Source organism: Puntigrus tetrazona, chromosome 23 (assembly GCF_018831695.1).
Source record: "Puntigrus tetrazona isolate hp1 chromosome 23, ASM1883169v1, whole genome shotgun sequence".
Lineage (NCBI taxonomy): Eukaryota > Metazoa > Chordata > Actinopteri > Cypriniformes > Cyprinidae > Puntigrus > Puntigrus tetrazona.
The window spans coordinates 11,973,609-11,993,621 of record NC_056721.1 but is presented as its reverse complement, the minus strand read 5'-3'; the positions used below and the strand labels follow the sequence as shown (position 1 = coordinate 11,993,621).

Sequence of the window (20,013 nt, the reverse complement as noted above, 5' to 3'; positions counted from 1 at the left end):
TATGAGACTCTAAAGCGGTTCAGTTGGGTATACTGACCTTCACATTGCTTTTTCTCTGCCTTTCTTCCTTTAATCCATGGTTTTGGAGTTTAGGACATTAGGGATATTTGAAGGACCCTCAGTGGGTCTGTGATTAGAAATAACAAATGAATAAATTCTAGTGCAATAGAGCATCTACATAGTAAAATAATTCATGTGATAGTTCATTTCAGTACATTACAATTAGGAGGCTAAAATGTTAGTCGCTTGAAAAGTATGTAATTATTAGCAAAAAAAAAGTGCAAATTTCCTAAACATTTTATTTTTCTTTTGGTATTAATTTCTCTGAATCTGGTGTAATAGCATATATATATATATATATATATATATATATATATATATATATATATATATATATATATATATATATATATATATATATATATATATATATATATATATATACATTATATTTTGCATATAGTTTAGTTTAAATAAATAGGCTTTTATGAGCTTGAAAGGAATGTCTGAGTTCCAATATTTTCATTTTGAAAAAATAAAGGAGCATTGTTATTAATTGTACCTTTTAAAGTTTATATTCTAGTTTTGTTTTGTACACATACTGCAAAGAATCACAGTTTGGACCTTGCTCGTAAATAGCGTCTCCTCAGTGCATTTACAGCGCTCCATATCTTTCTTTATCATTTAGTGTTACTGTCCAGCTGTCCTCCGCTGTAAGTTTTGTGTAGGTGATGGGCTGCAGGGCTCAACAGGAGACTCGGCGTCTGCGAGGATTGATAAAGCTGGAGAGAATGTGGAGGTGTCGGAGGCAGAGCAGTGGGAGTGTTATTTTTGGTGAGGCTCTAATGAAAGTAGCAGGCTTGTAGGAGGCAGAGAGCCGATGAGGAGATGCTCTTATTTAGTTCCCGTCACATTTACCGTCTGCTGCCTGCCCGAGATTCATTTTGTGCCTTGAACAGCATTGTTCGCAGACAGTCATGGTTGTCTGTTAATGCAGACAGGCTTAATTCAAGTCAGTTGCACCTACTGGTATTCGGACTGGTCTAATAGGTAGAACTGCTTTGAGAAGATGACCAAAGGATAATAAGTAAGGAATAATTGACAACAGACTGCGAGTTCTGGAAAATTATTGGGCAACCTGGTTAGTAATGGTTAGTCAGTTGTTATTGAGTGATTTTGTTGAGATTCTTGTTTGCCTACAGAAAAAATATATATATATACAGTGGTGTGAAACAGTACAGTGATCTGTCTGTCTGTATCTTTTTCTAGAAGCCAGCAATATAATGTTACCTTTACCAACTTTAAATTGGCAAGTAAATTTGTACATGTATATAATCAACATATAAGATAGCACTGGTCTAACAGGGCAAGTGACAATTCCATCAATCGACCCAACATTCACTAACACTGGCACCTGGCCAGCAGATGATCTTTATTGTAGAGCCCTGCTTTCCCATCCAGTTTGCTCATTTTTAGAGGCAAAATAGTTCCCCTTATTTTTTACCTTTAACATTTATGATTAGATTTTCAAAAGCTATGAACAACCAGCATTAAAGCCCATCAAAAAGTCTTCCTCCAAAAAATCTTGAAATAATCCAGTTAAGCTGTTTCTTGAGAAAGAGAGAGAAAAAAAACATGAAATAAAAAGAAAGCCGTGATGAAAAGAACATGAAAAGCTGTAAGGAACCTTTGTTCATAATTTTCATCTAAAGGCAAAGCTTTGGTGCGAGTAGAGGAAACTGCAGAAATCCCTTTTGACTCTCCTACTTTCAGTCTCTTTCTTCTGTTTGTTTGCCTTGTGACTTTTCTCATTCCTCTGATGTGTGCTGGGATCATACGTCCCCCGGTGAACAGCTGTGTGGTGGGGACACAGGTAGAGCGATCCATGGAGCCGCCTGAATGCAGTCGCTGCCGAACACCACAGCACTTCATAACAATGGGGCAATACGATGCTTTGATTAAGCTTTGAGGTGGAGAGGAGGGAAAATAGAAGAAAGGACGAATACAGGGGGTGGAGAGGGGGTGAAATGAAAGGGGAAGAAATGCGTCTGTTTATGTGAGTCGAGTTGAATAAGATCTCTGCCTTAGGGAAGAAGTTTCTAAAGAGAGATAGAGAGAGACGTTGGATTGTATATCAAATACATGTGACAAAGTTAGTGAGAACATTGAGAAAAAGTTCTGTCCTTAAAGGAACAGTTTAATAAAACAAAAAATTACAATTCTGTTTAAAAATGTTTCTTCTGATCGTGTTTTTTTTTTTCCATTCACTGGAGCTTTAAAAAGGACAGGCTAGTTTTTGTTCTGAACAAATCATTCAGGATGGATGTGCGGTCTGAACCCATTGAAAAGCTTTGACCCGAACGAATGATTTGTTCACAGATTGAAGCACTTTTCTCACATTCTTTTACATTTTGCATACTTTCTCTGTCCTTTGACCTTTTCCTGAATCGTGTCATATTTCAGGCTTAGTCCAGATGTGGAGGTATGTGTCACAGCTGTATATACCTCCATATTTGACTGTCAGGATATGAGTGCTTTAACAGGCCGTCCTGAGGGGAATGAAGAATGATCTCATCTCTCATGCAGGTCAAGGGAAGGTGTGCAGCACATTATAATTCATGCTCAGCTCTACCTGCTTTCCCCAGAGTACCCAGAGTTAATGAGCTCAGACCATTTCAACTTAGTATTGATTGATTCTTTACAATCAGGGTCCAATTTCTTGACCTTAGTTAATGCATTTATAATATAAATATAATACAACATTTATCGATGGGTTAACATTAATTTGTACATTTTTATGAACTCATTTTCATTCATAATACACCAGTTATTTTAGGAAATTTAGAAATGTTATAAATGTATTGGTGCATGTTAATTAATAAATGCTAAGGTTAGTTTAGTTTAGCATTCAGATCTACTAGGTTATTAAAATCACCAGGTTATTAAAATATGCAGAGTTTTTTTAAGAGGTCAATAATAAAGGATTGTGGAAAGACAATTTCGAATGGATAAATTGAATGAATGTCTGCTAAATATGTATTTTTAATAAAGCCTTTGAATGGTATTGGTTGAACATTAAATATATATTTTCCCCCACATAATTATTAAATAATATAGATTAAATTTGAATGTGTTTCTTTGTTTGTTTAATAGTTTTTACACTTGTCACAGATCTCATTGACTTTATTAATACTGTACAGTATGAATGTAGCTGTTGTACTTTCCTGCTTTATTCGCATCGGTCTTATCAGGAAAAGCACTGTATTCCATTTAATTTAAAAACAAATACCTAAAGACTGTATTCTTATGTTGAGGCTTCTGACTGGTGACATCAGTTCGTTGTATGACAGTGTGAATGGATCTATCAGGACCGTAGCTGTTTTGGTCAGAGGACGAGCCATAGCGTGGGGCATCTGGAGCTGGGGTGTATGTGAACGTGTGACCGGGGAGGAGCTAGATGTGACAAGAGCTGGAAATAGCACTAGGGTTAGAGGAGAGAGAGCAGACTTTGAGACCGGGCAGTGGGCTCCAAATAGCAGACACCTTTCGTCAGACTAACTAGACTCACAGTGCCAAAATAAACTCAGTGGAAAAGGAGTAACAAAAGCAGCACCAACATCCTGTATGCACATGGATTCTCTATATTTCACATTTGCCCACAAGGGCATCTCAATGCTGCATCATCATTACTGTCATGTCTAGCTGAGCTGTGACAGTGGTCAGGACTGTGAGCAAACAGTGGTCATTTTTTTGTCACAGCTACCTTTTCACACAGCGGCCACAAAATTAAAGCGCACCTAAAAATTGGTAATATATTTTTATATTGATTAATATAAAAATATATTAATACAACAGATCAATTCTAATATCTTCATTATTTCTATAAGAATAGATACTACCATTCACGGTAGTATCTATTTTTTGCAAGGGCGCAAAATAAATTGATCAAATGTAAATATAAAGACATTTATAATAATAAAATATTTGTCTTTTTAAATTCTGCACTTTTGAACTGAAAAAATGTACTGTGGTTCCCACAATAATATTAAGCAGCACAACTGTTTTCAATATTGATAATTATAAGATTTTTTTATATATATTTTTAAAGGGTCATGTGAAACTGGCGACTGGAGTAATGACTGTTGAAATTTTAAATTGTATTCCAATTGAAAACATTTGAGCAGATTTTAATATTTAATTTTAATTTTACAGTTTTTAAAATATTTTTAAATATTGCAAATGAATGCAACCTTAATTATTCATATAATATACACATTATTTATATAATATAAAGAAGGAAGAAAACTGAATTTAATCATTCCATGCGTAAGATCATCATACATTTGTAAAAATAAATTTTTAATCAATTTGTAATGCACCGAATTAAACTGTTTGCTAATGATGTAGATCCAAGAGAAAACTTTTTATCTAAAACATTTTGCACAATGACATTTGGGATGATTTAAACAAACATTAATATGCTATTTAAAACAAATCATATGGGCATATTTGTACTCTTTCCAGTCATCATACTTAGTAGGACGTGTCCGAAGCGAGGAGAATAAGCACAATCCCTCAATGCTCAGAAAGGAAGAGTTTTTACTTATTACATTTTTTTTCTATGACATTTATGTTTGATCTTACATTGGTTAGATCTGTGGGGGTACTAGAAGTTTTGTTATACAGAGTCCCTGCATATGGCATGTATTTAGAAACACTGGCCACCGTCCATCCATCCATCCATCCGTCCCTGGGCAAATCTGTTCCCCTCTCCTAGAAAATACGTACCTCAGGATAACATTTTCTGCATTCCAGCAACAGGTGTACGATTGAGTCAAGGAAGAGTCGCTAAATCTGTACGTCCAAGGAAAGCAGAGGAAGTGCTGATTACATAGATTTTAAATCTAAAATGCTGTTTGCTTTTGACATGCCTGTGGTAGTTTGTGTAGTGGCTGTTCTTGCTTAGCATTTGCACTGTTAGTATTTGTGTAAAAGCCCTGCTCAAAAAATGTTTCAGAGGGGCCTCCGTGCTTCTTCTTGGACTATTTAGGAAGTGACCGGCTGTTTTCTGTCACTCAGCTGCTGAAGAATGTGTGGTGTTAGTGTCACTTTTTCCCTTCTCGTCAAATGAACAGTCCCCGGGATTAAAATGGCTCTCTGGGGTTAGAGACAGGCACAAGGAGGCGATTCTCTGCCTTCCCTGGTTGGGAACAATCTCCCTCTGAAAGCTGAGAGGGGCAGAGATGCAAGAGAATGAAAAAGTGGAGCTCTTGAACAAAGCGGACAGTCCCAGCTGTGATAATCCCTACCTGACTCTCTGAGCCAAACCCTGACCAGCAGAAACTGAAGACAACAGGGAGGGGGGGTTTATTAGATTTACAGGGGAAAAAAATGAAAAAGTGTGTTGTGTTTAGGAGAGAAAAAGAGTAGCCCTGTTTTTGTCTCATCCTCTGGGTCTTACTAGGAGATTAGCTCAGACAGACCAAACAGGACACCAGAGAGCATCATGGGATATGGCCGCCAATCAGCGTGGCTGTGTTTTCAGAGATATAGATAACACCAGGCAGCACAGTACTGCACTGAGACTGAGTTTGTCTAGTCTGAGTCATTGAGTATTGCCAAGACCACAGCATAGCCCCTATAGCAGCCCCCACTTAATCACAAGAAGAAAAATATATCAGCCAAGGCTGACGCTGTTATAGACTTCAGAGTATTTATGTTGATAAAAAAGACGGCATATTCTACTAGATCTGAGTGTCTGTCTATTCTTTTAAATTTTTCTGTCCATTTCTGCCTCTATATATTCATCTATCTATCTGTCTGTCTGTCTGTCTGTATGTTTTTCTAGCTATCTGTCCATCGCTCTATCTAGCTAGCTGTATGTCATAAGTTTAGAGTCATTCATTTCACAGTCTACAGTGATTGTAATTGGTACATTCTGTTCAACACAATTATATAGATTTGATGTATTTCTGAAACAGCTACCTTGGCTGCAGGGTCTTGTCTGTTTCGATCTCCTCAGCGAGTACAGTAAGGCAACAGCAGGTCTTTGTTAGCTCTGAGGTATGTCTGCAGTGCCAGCTGTCCTCCCACATTCCTGAGGGTTTGTCCATGTAAGGCAGGAGCGGAGAGTGGCACACACACTGACTGAGGGGCAGATTTCTCCAAGAAAAGCTTGGACATGGGATGAAACTTGTATATATGACTCATGGTTTAACCCTCATAAAACAACAGGACAACATGGACTCTAAGCAGCTAAACAAGAAACTATTTCCTTTTGTCAATCCCTTAAGTGAATGTTTCTTCCTCTATCTATGACTTATTTTGCTCTTGCCACCTGTTGATCTTGTATAGCCAAGAATATTTAAAAGAATAGTGTACTCAAAAAAACTGTAATCATTTACTCACCCATATGTTGTTGTCTATAACGAAAGGCAGTGTGGTCCGAAACAACACTGAAGCCCATAACTGAGACTTTTTTCAAAATGTTTTCTTTTATCTTCCTCAAAAAATTCATGCAGGTTTAGATCAACATAGGTGAGTAAATGATTCTGTTTTGGGTGAACTATCTCAATTCCTTTGCCTTACACTCACATTGAAGCCTTTGCTTCCCATAATTCAGCTCCTGTCCACTTTCTCACAGTTTTGTGGTTCAACACACTGCCAGAAAGATTAAATTTAATACCAGTGCCAGATTTGTCATTGCTCAGTAATTGCATTTGGTGTATCTGGACTTATCTGTGGTTAGCTGTTCTGTCTGTAAGAGAAAAAGAGTTGGTTTTCCCTTGAGTTTCAATCGATCATTTTTGAGGCATTTTCCCATCAGCTCCTGCCGTTTACTGCAAGGCTTTATTTTGGAGTTTGGCTCCAGGTGGGTGTGTTGCTGTATGGTGACGTGTGATCTTACTTGTGTGTGTATATATTTGGTGGCAGACGGGTGAGAGATGGTACGGTGCCAAACAGACGCAGCTGTCTTGTGTTGACGACACAGATCTCGGATGGATAAATGCTGTAAACAAGAGTTTTCCCAGGCTCTTCAAGTTGATTCATGTGACTACACTTTTCTAATTCTCTTTGTGCTTTAGTTTACATTTGATTTCTGAGGTTAAAAGCTAAAAATCAATCAATATAAATTATGCACATCACAGTGTGTGTGTGTATCACAGCACCTGTCTGAAGCAGTCCCAAATCTCAACATCATCTCACACAGGGTTTGTTTGTGACACTGGCAGGAATGTTTAGCAGCTGTTGGGTGTTGTAAAAGGTTATTCAGAAACTTGAAATCTCATAACCGCTGTCTCTGTCTCTCTTTCTCTCTTATTAAAGCCACACATACAGTTTGATCAAGTTGTTAAATGTGTTTTAATTATAGGGCTAAAGACATTTATACTGATATTTTAAACTCTTTGGTAATATTTATATATATATATATATATATATATATATATATATATATATATATATATATATATATATATATATATGCAATCTGCCAAAGGCTTTGCTCCACGCAGAGACCTGATCTTATAATCATCATCCAGTCACTCTAAATAACATGAAGTAACAGAACAAACTTAGACTAAATCCAGAAAAACTGTGGCAACGTCTCCAAGATGCTTCAAGAATCCTAGCTGCAAAGCTACCTAAAGTTTGTAAAATGAGAATGCTGTCAAAAATAATATCAGTATTTTTTTCATCAATTAACTTCTAATTATGAACCTTTGCATTTAAAGGAGCTTTAGTCCTAAGTACACTTGCACATAGTTATTTAAGGAGCTTTGCTGGTAGATTCTTGAAGCATCTTTGACATATTGCCAAAGTTCTTCTCAGTTTGTTTTGTTTCTTTATGTTAATCCAGACAGACTGTATGTGGAGCATTGGCGGTTGTCAGACTCCTTGTGCAAACAAAAAATCTAATGCAATTAATGGCAGAATGAATGTTTGGAAATGTAAACTAATATGTACTACTGACACACTACAGCAAAAGATAGAAATACTTAAAAACTGTTTTTTTGCTGGTGAAAATACTACTGTTCTAATAACTTTGGCCACCACCATTTCTGTGTATGTGTGTTTTTGACATTGCTAAATAATTTCCCATCGTACTAAAACAGCGATGCTGCTTCTCACCACCACAGTCAAAAGAGTCTTTTTGTGGAAACTTGGCCTTTGCTGAGCATTAATGGAAAATTTGCTTGAATTCTGGTTGAATTCTGGTTGGCTAAACTGGCAAGAGAATGAAGGTTACATTTTTTCTTGCACACTGAAGACTGAAGGACTGAACAGCATTAAAATTACAATCATGGTCTGCTCATCATCTCTATTTTGTTTCCTTGAAAGTCCTGTCAGCGTCCAGTGCCCAGGAGCCCGATCTGGCCCATGGCTGTGCCCATGGAAGCTGCTACCCTGCAACCGGTGACCTCTTAGTGGGTCGAGAGATGAACTTGAAAGCTTCATCCACCTGCGGCCTTCGGAGGAGAGAACCCTACTGCATTGTCAGCCATCTGCAGGTAGAGCCAACACCACTTCTCTCAGACAGTGAGACACATTTATGCACACACTGTGTTTGTGAAAAGCTGATCCTTTTCATTTTTGACACTTGACCTTATTAAGGAAGAGAAGAAGTGTTTCCACTGTGATTCCCGGCGACCTTATGATCCTAATTCCAACCCCATGAGTCACCGCATTGAGAATGTCATCACCACCTTCAAACCACACCGCAAGAAGTCCTGGTGGCAGTCTGAAAATGGTAAGAGAGCAAGAACGTCCATCATCAGCTGTATTTTTTAGGCTTTTTACGCTTTATATAAAACAGATATAGGTCAGGGTTGGATCTACATATCAACCACAGCTCAATCACAGCCAACTATTAATTAATGCACCCAGAAAGCCATATGTGCTAATCTGCAACTTCAGTGATGCTTTGATGGAAACTCACACATCCGTTTTCATTTGTCAAAAGTAGAGTAATACGTTGCCAGGAAATTTGATTGCTTCTTTGAGCCCTCCAAACCCAGCTGCTTGGCAAGGACTGGAAACGCTTCACATGTACTATTAGAAGGTTGATGTTTAGGGCGTCTATTAATAACACAGAGGCTGAGGGAGAGAGATGCATGCACTCAGAATTGAAGGCAAATTAGCCTAAAACAGTTCACTGAACTAAAAATAAATATTTACCAATAATGTGCACTACTGCTCAAAAGCTTGGGGTCAGAAATATTAAGTAAAAAAAATACAATTTGATCAAATATGATGTAAAGACATGTAGGTAAGTAACACTTTCAGGTTCTTTAGTTAACATTAGTTAACATGAACTAAGAATGAACAATACTTCTACAGCATTTATTAATTAACGCTAGCAAAATTTATACTGTAATTACTGTTTTACTAATTGTTTATTCATGTTAGTGTATACATTAATGTTAAATAATGACAACTTATTTTAAAGTGTTACTGACATTTATAATGTAAAAAAGACAGTGTTTTTCATTTTTTACTTCTAACTTTAACTTTTAATCAAATAATCCTGAAATAAAATAGTTTCCGCAGAAATATTAAGCAGCACTTTTTCAACTTAGACAATAAGAAATTTATTACCAAATCAGCATATTAGAATCTATCAGCACAGAAGAACCTTGTGACACTAAAGACTGGCGTAATGATGATGAAAATCCTGTTTTATACATTCTGTTTTATAAAAGTAGAAAACTATTTGAACTTTTACTGTATTTTTGATCAAATCCTTTCAGATCACTTATTAATCGGATATAGATAATTTATACCACTTAAATTGACAGACCTACTTTTTGTAGCACTAGGATGAAGATTGATATTCAGAATGGAAGTATGTAAGAGTGCAAAAATAGAGGAAGGTTGTTAGTTGACTTGGCTCAGTTGTCCAGGCTCACCCTGACACACACTCCCTAAACCCTGCAGTATTAGAGATAATTACAGACACGGCCTGCTGCTGGCATACCCATAGAGAGGATGAAAGAGTGAAACATAACTCTATTAGAGCAGAACATAGAAGAAAAAAAGATGGAAGGACAGAAAACTTCAAGAGATCGAGAAAAAGCTGCAGGCTAATACCTGAACCTAATGGACTCAACATTTATTGTTTACTCTGCTAAGTGCACTTGTGGGCTGCAGAGTTGGGTGCTAGGGAGTAACTTACTAAAAATAGTAACTCTAGCTTAACTACATTTTCCATAGCATGATAGTTATCTGATAGTTTGTCTGTTTTTTCCAGCGGGTTTTTTTAGTAACAAAATTTCCAGTAAAAATGAGCTTTTCCCAACAAGTATTAGTGTAATAAGTAAAATGCTAAATGGTTGTTTTTCAAGTTGATACCTACTTAATATAGCTATTTAATTAAAATAATAATAAAAAAGTAAAAATATGGGTCATTTTCTGCCTTTAATTTACAGACATTTAACAAAAAAAGTAAATACAGATAATGCCTGTACAAATCAATACAGAATTTTCTTTCATATTAATTCATGACATTAGGCACTATTTTTACCATTTCTTTTTGTTAGTAGCTTATCCTCTGCACTTGAAAATTAGCTTGTAACTTGTCAATCTACAGTTACAAATAAGCTTGATGCACTTGTGGCTGATGATCTGAAATTATATTTAGATTTTATACGGTATGTCATTTTATCCCAAACAATGCCTCTTTACATCTCATTAGAGTTCCTTTTATAGTGTCAGAGAGTGAAACCCCTGTGTGTCAGCTGTTTGTCTCCTCAGTTAGGGAATTAATTATTGGTGTTCACAGGAAATGGTCGCTATTTTTGCTCACGGTCGCTATGGATTCAGTAACTTTTCTGCAACAATGTCGTATAATGAACAGTAGATCAGCTGTTCAACACTTGTAGGGTATTTCTCACAAGAGGAACCCTTTCATGACCCCTATATCGATATCAAGGAGACACTGGATATGGTCAATTTTGGTCCTATTTGGCTTAAAAAAGAACCATCAGAGAAAATGAACAATTTTTCTTCAATTTAAAGGAAATGTTGATTTTGATCAGTAACCAGAAACCAACATTTGGTCTTAAACTAGATCACACTATTTAGTGGCAGCTAAATATGGTCTAATTTTAGATTTTAACTGACGAATAGAAAACTAAAATAAATGATAAAAAGTTGTGAAAATATTGAACCAATAAAGCTAAAACTTACTTTGCCCTTATACATGTCCTATGGGCTTTGTGCTTATTTAAAAAAAAAAGACCATTTTTATATAACTAATAATTAATTATTAATAAATAATGAAATAAAATGGAATGAAATAAAATTACTAAAAATGTCAGTGGTGCCCACTGCTTAGTACACAAACTAAATAAACTAAGAAGTGTGTGAAAAAAGTGGTATATTTTCATCAAACGTATAATCATAATAAAAAGCCACAGTTTCATAATAAAAAAATGCTAAATAATAAAATATCTACTTATACATGTCTAAATACTTGCCCTGACAAATCAAATTAAATTACTTTAGGGTCTGTAATGTACCCAGTGATTATTTCACTCACTATTACGTACTCTGTTTGTGGAAACTGTCTTATGTCTATATTTCTTTATGGTGTGTGTTTTTTATTGGTTCTTTGGCATGTGCTCTGGACTGAGGCTTAACGACTTCCTCCTCCGCCAAACACTGAAACATGTATTGAAAAAACAAGAAGTCATTCAGTCAGTTTCCTTTTGTGCTCCACTTCACCTCCGCTGGCCTCTCCCCCTCATTCTCCTTAACTCTGGTACAACCTGTCTCTCTTTTTTCCTCAGCGTCCCTTTCCTTCCTGTTTAGCTGATGATTATAAAACGCAGGTTAAATCCAGCATTCAGACAAAGGGCCACTGCAGTGGACTGAGTTACAGCTTTGTAATGGTAATGCAGGGAGGCACAGGTGAGCTCTATGTGGTGCCAGCTCTGCAGAATACAGACCGTCTGTCGCTCCAGATGAATAATGAACTGTCAAAGTAAGAGCTGAAAAGAACAAAGGTAGATTGTTAAACCATCCCTTCTATTTCTAGCTCTTCTCAGTCTCTGTAGGACACTGTGCTTGAATGTGCATATTGTTGTACATTGTTATTCGGAGTTAGCCAGAGCCTTATTAAATTCCCAGATAAAGTGGTTCAGAGAGAAAAGTATATGATCACTGCATGTTCACTGCAGCCGCTGTGTTGTTATTGTGTTTCACATGTACTCTGGGTTACAATGAGAGTGTAATAACACCGGCAATCCGCTAGAAACGGTGAGTTTAAACAGAAGTTCATAGTCTGAGTCATCTAAGATTGCATTGCAGAATGTTTTTAGAATCAGAATCTGTTTGAAGTCATTAAAGTGAAAATACTGAGCCAATATAGCAAAATGTCACTCACAGGAACTAATGTTTGGACTTTTTATGTCCTATGGTATAACTAAATAAATAAAAAAAAGTTTATGAAAAAGTTTTATGGTGGTGTATTTTCATCAAAAGTATAACAATAATAATAATAATAATAATAAGCCACAGTTTCATAATAAAATAAAGTAATACAAATGATTTATCCTTATCTTCAGGAAAGTCTGATGTTTACCTTCAGCTGGATCTGGAGGCGGAGTTTCACTTTACTCATCTCATCATGACTTTTAAGGTAAGAAAGTTTTTGTCATTTGAGAAATCTCCCTTGAAACTCTCCAAACCATCCAAACCATTGTTTTTGTACGCAGACTTTCCGTCCGGCGGCCATGTTGGTTGAGCGATCTGCAGATTTTGGCCGAACCTGGCAGATGTACCGTTACTTCGCCTTCGACTGTGAGTCCACCTTCCCAGACATTTCCCAAGGTCCTCTTCGTAAAGTTGACGATGTCATCTGCGAGTCCAGATATTCTGACATTGAGCCGTCTACAGAAGGAGAGGTAGGAGGCTTTCAGTCAGAACACTTATTATACTGACTTCTGATTATATTGACTAGATATTCATTTGTTTGCTGACCTTCACTTTCATTCTGTTCAGGTGATTTATCGTGTTCTTGACCCTGCAATCCAGATCGAAGACCCTTACAGCCCCAACATTCAGAGTAAGTGAAGCTTAACAAACCTAACCCCCCACTGAATGAGATACAGCTCTCTTTTCAATCACTGGCAGAGATGTATTTAAATTCAGTTTCCTGTTTGCTGCTGTCTATCCTGTCAGATGGAGGAATCTAAAATAAAAGCATGAAAAATGGAAATAGAAGTTGATTTCCTCCCTCACGTCGTAATTGGCTAACCTGAAGTATTTATTTTTTCTTATAATAGGCAAGTACAGTGTGTCTCATAAACAGGTCTTCACTAACAAGTCTGATTCCAATTTTATTTTTTAAATAAATATATCTCTACTGTTACATTGCAGTAGCTATGGTTACCAGGAGCTTATTTAGGCAACTTCTGGATCTTAATGAACTTTTAGTCTTTGAATATTTCATCCTTTTAAATATGTTGACGATGAGACATGTGGTATACAATGAACAAGATGTGCTCTAATAACCCAAAAAAGAGCCATAAACAGGTGCAGCCTACATATCACATTCCCTCTAGACATTTTCTATGTCTCTTCTTCCAGATTTATTTTTCTGTTTTCCTTCTTTCAGATGCAAATATGTATATTGAATTTGCAGAAAAAATTATAACACTATTAGAGCTGGCAAATTATTAATTGTAATGAATCCCGTTTCAAAATAAATGTTTGTATACATAATATTGTGCCTGTGTGTGTGTGTGTGTACTGTGTATTTATTATGCATATATAAATACATACACATGCATGGATATTTTTAAAGAAATTAAATAATATAAATATAATTTAAATATAAATATATGAATATAAAATGTATACATGTACGTATTTTCAAAATATATACAAGCATGTGTGTGTATTTATATATGCATAATAAATATACAGAGTACACATACATGTAATATGTAACCACAAATCTTTATTTAGGATGCGATTAATCACAGTTCATTGTTTGACAGCACAGAAAACTATTAATAAAGTGAAGATTTAGTGACTAAAATAAAAAAATAAAACATGCAACGAAATGAAAAACAGAGATTTTCAAAATAGAGGAAAATAAACTGAAACTATGAATGTGCACTAAAGTACAAACAAGATATTACAGGTTGATTTAGGTTTTGTTGGATGGTGAGACAATAATGGGTGACCTTGCCAGCCAGTGTACGCGTGTTGAAGCCAAGTACCCTCACAGTGTGTGTGGCAGAAGAAGCAGCTAATGAACCTCCTGGTTTAGCTGGTCAGTGTATTATTTCCATACAGCTGTGAGTTCTCAGTCATGCACAGCATGAGTGTGTACAAATTGATCTCACACTCTCTGTGTGGCTCTCACTTTCTGTTATACTGAACATCTAGAGCATGACCACAACAAACAGCATGTGCACGGGAACTTCATTCGCTGTTCTCTGATGTTGAGATATAACACCCTCACACACACACACACACACACACACACGTTTTGAATTTACCTTCAACTGTAGATCTTATAAACCACACAAGTCCCACTTCACTGAGTGTCTGTGAAGCGTAACAGGAGTCGATCCGCCACACTTCGGCTAAAGGCCTCCATGCTCGGCTGACTGCAACCTCCCACTGAGGGGCAGGCCATTGGCTTAGGAGAGGAGGGGTCAGAGGTCATGCATCAACAGAGTTTAGGGATTTAGGAGGATGTTCTCATTATTGGGTGGTTGTGGCTGTGTGGTGGTTGTGTGGTTTGATATGATCCTGATTTTTAGGTTTTTAAGTGATTTTTAAGTGTTATGCTTGCCAAGGCTGTATGTATTTTAGTAAAAGAATATAGTAGAACAGTAATATTATGACAATTTAAAATAACAGTTTTCTATTTAAATATGTTTTGAAATGTAATTTATTTCTGTGATGGCAAAGCTTTTGGTGTTCAAGAAATATGTTTTATGATCATTGTTATCTTAGTAAAGTTATATTTTTAAAATACATTTATTTAATCTAAGTATAGATCAAATCTCTTAACATATTAACTAAAATATCGCTTCTGACCTACTGATATAAAAATTATAATTAAGTTCTGCTTGTGCTCAGCGCACAGTTCTCAAGCCTAAATGCCACTATTGATGAGGATTGTGTGATCTTTGAATAATATCAAGCTTTAAATGCAAGATATTTTAAAATGAATGTAAAGTGTGCTTGCAATAGTTCCACTTTGACACAAATATATACAATTTAGTTGTTCAGATTTACCAGACTTCAAGTATATCAGTGCCCAGTACTTTTATTTATAAATTTATTTATAAATAATTTAATTTATAAATATTTAAATGTATATTAAGATAATAAAAAAATTATAATACCCAAAATACCAAACTTTTGAACGCCAAAAATCTTGATGTTTTCCATTCATTCTCACATCAAAAGGTAGCATTAGTGTCCTTCTCATTGGTTTACTGTCTCCTATCCTCCACTTACCTCAATGTCTTCATATTGCAGACCAGCTGAAGATCACTAATCTCCGTCTGAACTTCACCAAGCTGCACACTCTGGGTGATAACCTGCTGGACTCACGGACCGAGATCAAAGAGAAATACTACTATGCCATATATGAGCTGGTTGTCAGGGGCAACTGCTTCTGCTATGGCCATGCCTCCGAATGTGCTCCTATTGATGGCATCAAGGATGACATCGAGGGCATGGTGAGTTACTGATCTGTAGCTAGTTATGGCTATGAATTAAATATTACTCCCAAATCAAATATCAGGCAATGCTGGAGACTTTTTATCTCTAATGGTTTTGTTGAATGCTAGGTATTTATTTGCTAATTTTCCCTATTCTTACATTTGGATTACCTTTGCTGTCATTTAACAACCACTTAAAGTTAATTTCTTAAAACGCTAATAATTTAACACTTTAAAATGTCATCTTTAGAAAATCCCAAAATAAATATCCATTCTTCATGGTGCACATGTGCCATAAAATGTAGTAAGGCTTAATTTTTGTACCACTTGCATTGCTTTATTTATATGTTTATATTTAGTCTAATAAGCAGTATATAATTTTAATATGGTCCATCCGTAGGTACACGGGAGGTGTGTGTGCAAACACAACACCAAAGGACTGAACTGTGAACGGTGTGATGACTTCTATAATGACCTGCCCTGGAGACCAGCCGAGGGCCGTAACACTAATGCCTGCAAAAGTAATTAAAAAGAACCATAAATATATAGTTTATATAGTTAAGTGCATAGAGACATACTCTTCTTATGTCATGGTTCACAATTTACTTGTTTTCCCAGAATGCAACTGTAACGGTCACTCCAACCAGTGTCATTTTGACATGGCTGTTTATCTGGCTACGGGAAACGTCAGTGGAGGTGTGTGTGATAACTGTCTCCACAACACCATGGGCCGCAACTGTGAGACCTGTAAGCCTTTTTACTATCAGGATCCAACTCGGGACATCAGAGACCCTGGAGTCTGCGTGGGTAAGAAGCTAGATGCTAAACGTTTATGCATCATAGTGTATACGATTGCTTATATTTGTTCTCTCTGGCAGCCTGCGACTGTGACCCAGATGGTTCTCTGAACGGTGGCATTTGCGATGGGCATGATGACCCCTCTCTGGGCATGATCGCTGGGCAGTGCCGCTGTAAAGACAATGTCGAAGGAGCGCGCTGTGATAAATGCAGACCTGGTTTCTTTGGCCTCAGTGCTAATGATCCTCGCGGCTGCCAACGTAAGTGCAAGCTGATACTTTAGATTAGATTAGATTAGATTTGATTCAACTTTATTGTCATTACACATGTACAAGTACAAGGTAACGAAATGCAGTTTAGGTCTAACCAGGAGTGCAATAAGCAGCAAGTGCAGGATATAGGTATAAATATAAATTACAAGTGCAAATACAGGTAATATGTACAGGAGATAAATGTTTATAAATTAAATTACAGGTGAATGTGTTTACAGCATAGTATACAGGTTGCTATTGTCTATGAAAGGGAAATTTACAGTTAGGCATGTATAAACAATTTACAGATGGTTATGTACAAACAGGATATACAGGATATGTATAGACAAATTGACAAGAGTATGTACAATGGATATGTACATACATTTACAATAGATATATACAGTGGAGTGCAATGAATGTTAAGCAGTGCAAAGTTTATTTATTTTATTAGTTATTACTAATTACCCATAAATAACCAAAAACTTTTTTTTGTCTAAATAGGCTAAAAATAAAGCACCTAAATTAATTTTGGTGTCACAACAATATAATGTACAGTAGGAAGAATGGGACGGTTATTTTGACATTTGCAGAAAGTTACATTACATAGTATCAATACATTTTATTGCGTTTCTTAAAGATTAACTTTAAGTTAGCATGAAATGACTGCTGAAGGTATCTGAATAAACGAAGGTAATCTAAATATAAATATAGAGGAAATTTATAATGAACAATAAAAGATACAGCAGCATAGATATAACTGACCATTCGAAGATTTGGTGTCTTTTTTTGGTGTATTTTTTTCAGGATCACAAATATATTTTTTCTCCAGGATGAATAGAAACTTAAAAAGATCAGAATATATTACAAATAGAAATCTTCAAAAAGCTTTACTGTAACTTCTGAGCAACTTAATGCATCCTTACTGAATAAAAGTATTGTATACTTTAATAAATCTTACCAGATTGACATTTCAGAGCACAGTTTTTTTTAGTCCAGGTTAGCAAGGAGTTAAACGGCTCTGCACTTTTAGACCTCAGTCTATTTCAAGAGTATTTTTCTGGAATGTTTTACTCTTAATACCCGTTCTCTCTTTCCTTCACTGGTCTGCTTTAGCATGTAAATGTGACCCCAGGGGTACAGTGTCCGGTACTTCTCAGTGTGACCCTGTTAGCGGAGACTGCTTCTGCAAACGTCTCGTCTCCGGACACAGCTGCAACCAATGTCTGGTAAGTAAAGCCAAAAAAAGTTAGCTCATTATTCCCCATACACCTCTGTGAGAACATTTAATTATCAGTCATCAGCTGGCGTTACTTGCTTTCTGGTACCCCTCTACTGTGGTAACACGAACTAAGAGTGTTTGCTCTATGGTGGAGCTGTATGTCTACATTTAGCTCAAGGGTTTATGGAGGATGGTGTAGGTTTTCACACGGCTTAAAATGGAATGAAAGGAAGAGCTGCATCCTGAAATTAGACAAGCATTAAATGCCTTTTGTAGTAAAGTAATGTACCTTCACTTTATGGATATTTACCATGGTAATTCTTGACTGTTGTTGTCATGCTTATGATTACTGATTGGCACTGCGTGGTGTCAAAGTTTCATTGAATTACCATGGTTTTGTAAACAGTATTTTGTAGTTAATAATCTGAATGATTATGCGTGGTTTATGTGGCGTTTGTATTAGAAGACATGTTTTATGCGCTTTTCCTACAGCCTGAGCACTGGGCCCTGAGTCATGACGCCAGTGGCTGCAGAGGATGTGACTGTGATGTGGGTGGAGCTACAGACAACCAGTCAGTATTCTTCGGTTTATGGGAATTCTTGGTGTTGGTAGTTTTTTCATTAATAATATAAAACTGAATTATAATAAAAATGACGTGCTTTGCGTCTGCAGATGCTCAATGGAAACAGGCCAGTGTCACTGTCGGAGTCACATGATTGGTCGCCAGTGTAACCAAGTGGAGTCTGGGTATTTCTTCATGGCCCTCGACCACTACACCTATGAGGCTGAAAATGCCAAACTGGGTCAAGTAAGAGCAGAAATGGGACAAGCAAGAAGATATTTGCTTTGTTTTTAGCCCCATGTACTCTGTCTGATAACTGTGGAAGCCCATTTCTTCAACTGAATAATAAAAATAAAAGGTAATCACGATTTATCTCGCAATACTGACTTTTTCTCAAAACTTTGCAATACAGACGTCTTGTTTATCTTGCTTTGTAGTTTAAATCTCGCAATTTTGTGTTCATTTTATGCAATTCTGGGGGAAAAGTCAGAACTGAATTTACATCTTGCAATTCAGACATAACTCAGAATTGCAGGTTTGTAACTTTCAATTACAATAAAAAAAAAGTCAGAATTGTGAGATACCTTTATTAACCTTTTTTTTTTAATTCAGTGGCCGAAGTGGGCTTCCATAGATAATGCACTGACAGTGCTTGTCAGTTAACTTTTTTCATCAACAAAACAAATATTTCAAAGATGTTTCAAAATATCAAAGTTGTATGCCAAGTGTCAAATTAACACAGATGACATATATCATCGTAAGATATTATAATCTATATTTATTAAGAGAGATACAATAATTATTTAATATTAATAAATATAATAATAAAAATAAATGTAATATGCTAAAAATCTAAATGTTATAAATAAATAATAATTATCCACTAGTTTGTCTAAACAAATGAAACTAGGTACAGTTTTAAGAAAAATGTATATTGATTTTGAGATTTGATTAAGGATTATATTTGTATATATTTTATAGGGCTCTGCGTTTGAGGAGAGAGAGTTCCAGCCGGGCCGTCCCGTCTCATGGACAGGCACTGGCTTTGCCCGGGCTCCTGAAGGTGGTACGTTGGAGTTTGCCATTAACAATATTCCATATTCCATGGAATACGACGTCCTCCTCCGCTATGAGCTTCAGGTACATTGCATGTCTTTTCAGTGGCTTCACAGGCTCCTCAGAGTAGTGTATTATGGGTGTACTCATGCGAATTTATGTGCTTTTAAAGATGCCACGAGACTGGGAGGAGGTCCGTGTGATGGTGATTAGACCTGGGCCCATACCTACCAGCAGTCCATGTGGAAACACCATCCCTGCAGATGATCTGCTAACTGTATCGCTCCCATCTGGGGCCAGGTCTGTGAAACACGTGCAAATGTTTTAAGGTCCATCCAGGTCAATAAATTAACTTTTTTTCATCATTTAGTTTTTCTGTGAACTAAACTTCATTTCATTTCACTTTTTTCTTTTGAGAAATTATGTTTGTTGCC

The 20,013-nt window shown here is 36.3% G+C and overlaps 1 protein-coding gene across 3 annotated transcripts in view; it reads left to right on the top strand.

The window, feature by feature from the left end:
* Positions 1–20,013, top strand: part of lamb2 (laminin, beta 2 (laminin S)) — a 33,033-nt gene that overhangs the window by 1,270 nt on the left and 11,750 nt on the right. For all 3 annotated transcript variants that reach the window (XM_043224189.1, XM_043224188.1, XM_043224191.1), the window contains exons 3-16: positions 8,341–8,510; positions 8,614–8,749; positions 12,567–12,640; positions 12,717–12,905; positions 13,003–13,066; positions 15,505–15,707; positions 16,090–16,210; positions 16,308–16,496; positions 16,568–16,747; positions 17,855–17,967; positions 18,453–18,532; positions 18,634–18,769; positions 19,505–19,663; positions 19,752–19,879. In XM_043224189.1, coding sequence (XP_043080124.1) covers positions 8,341–8,510; positions 8,614–8,749; positions 12,567–12,640; positions 12,717–12,905; positions 13,003–13,066; positions 15,505–15,707; positions 16,090–16,210; positions 16,308–16,496; positions 16,568–16,747; positions 17,855–17,967; positions 18,453–18,532; positions 18,634–18,769; positions 19,505–19,663; positions 19,752–19,879 — 1,942 coding nt within the window. The remainder of the gene's footprint in view (positions 1–8,340; positions 8,511–8,613; positions 8,750–12,566; positions 12,641–12,716; positions 12,906–13,002; positions 13,067–15,504; positions 15,708–16,089; positions 16,211–16,307; positions 16,497–16,567; positions 16,748–17,854; positions 17,968–18,452; positions 18,533–18,633; positions 18,770–19,504; positions 19,664–19,751; positions 19,880–20,013) is intronic.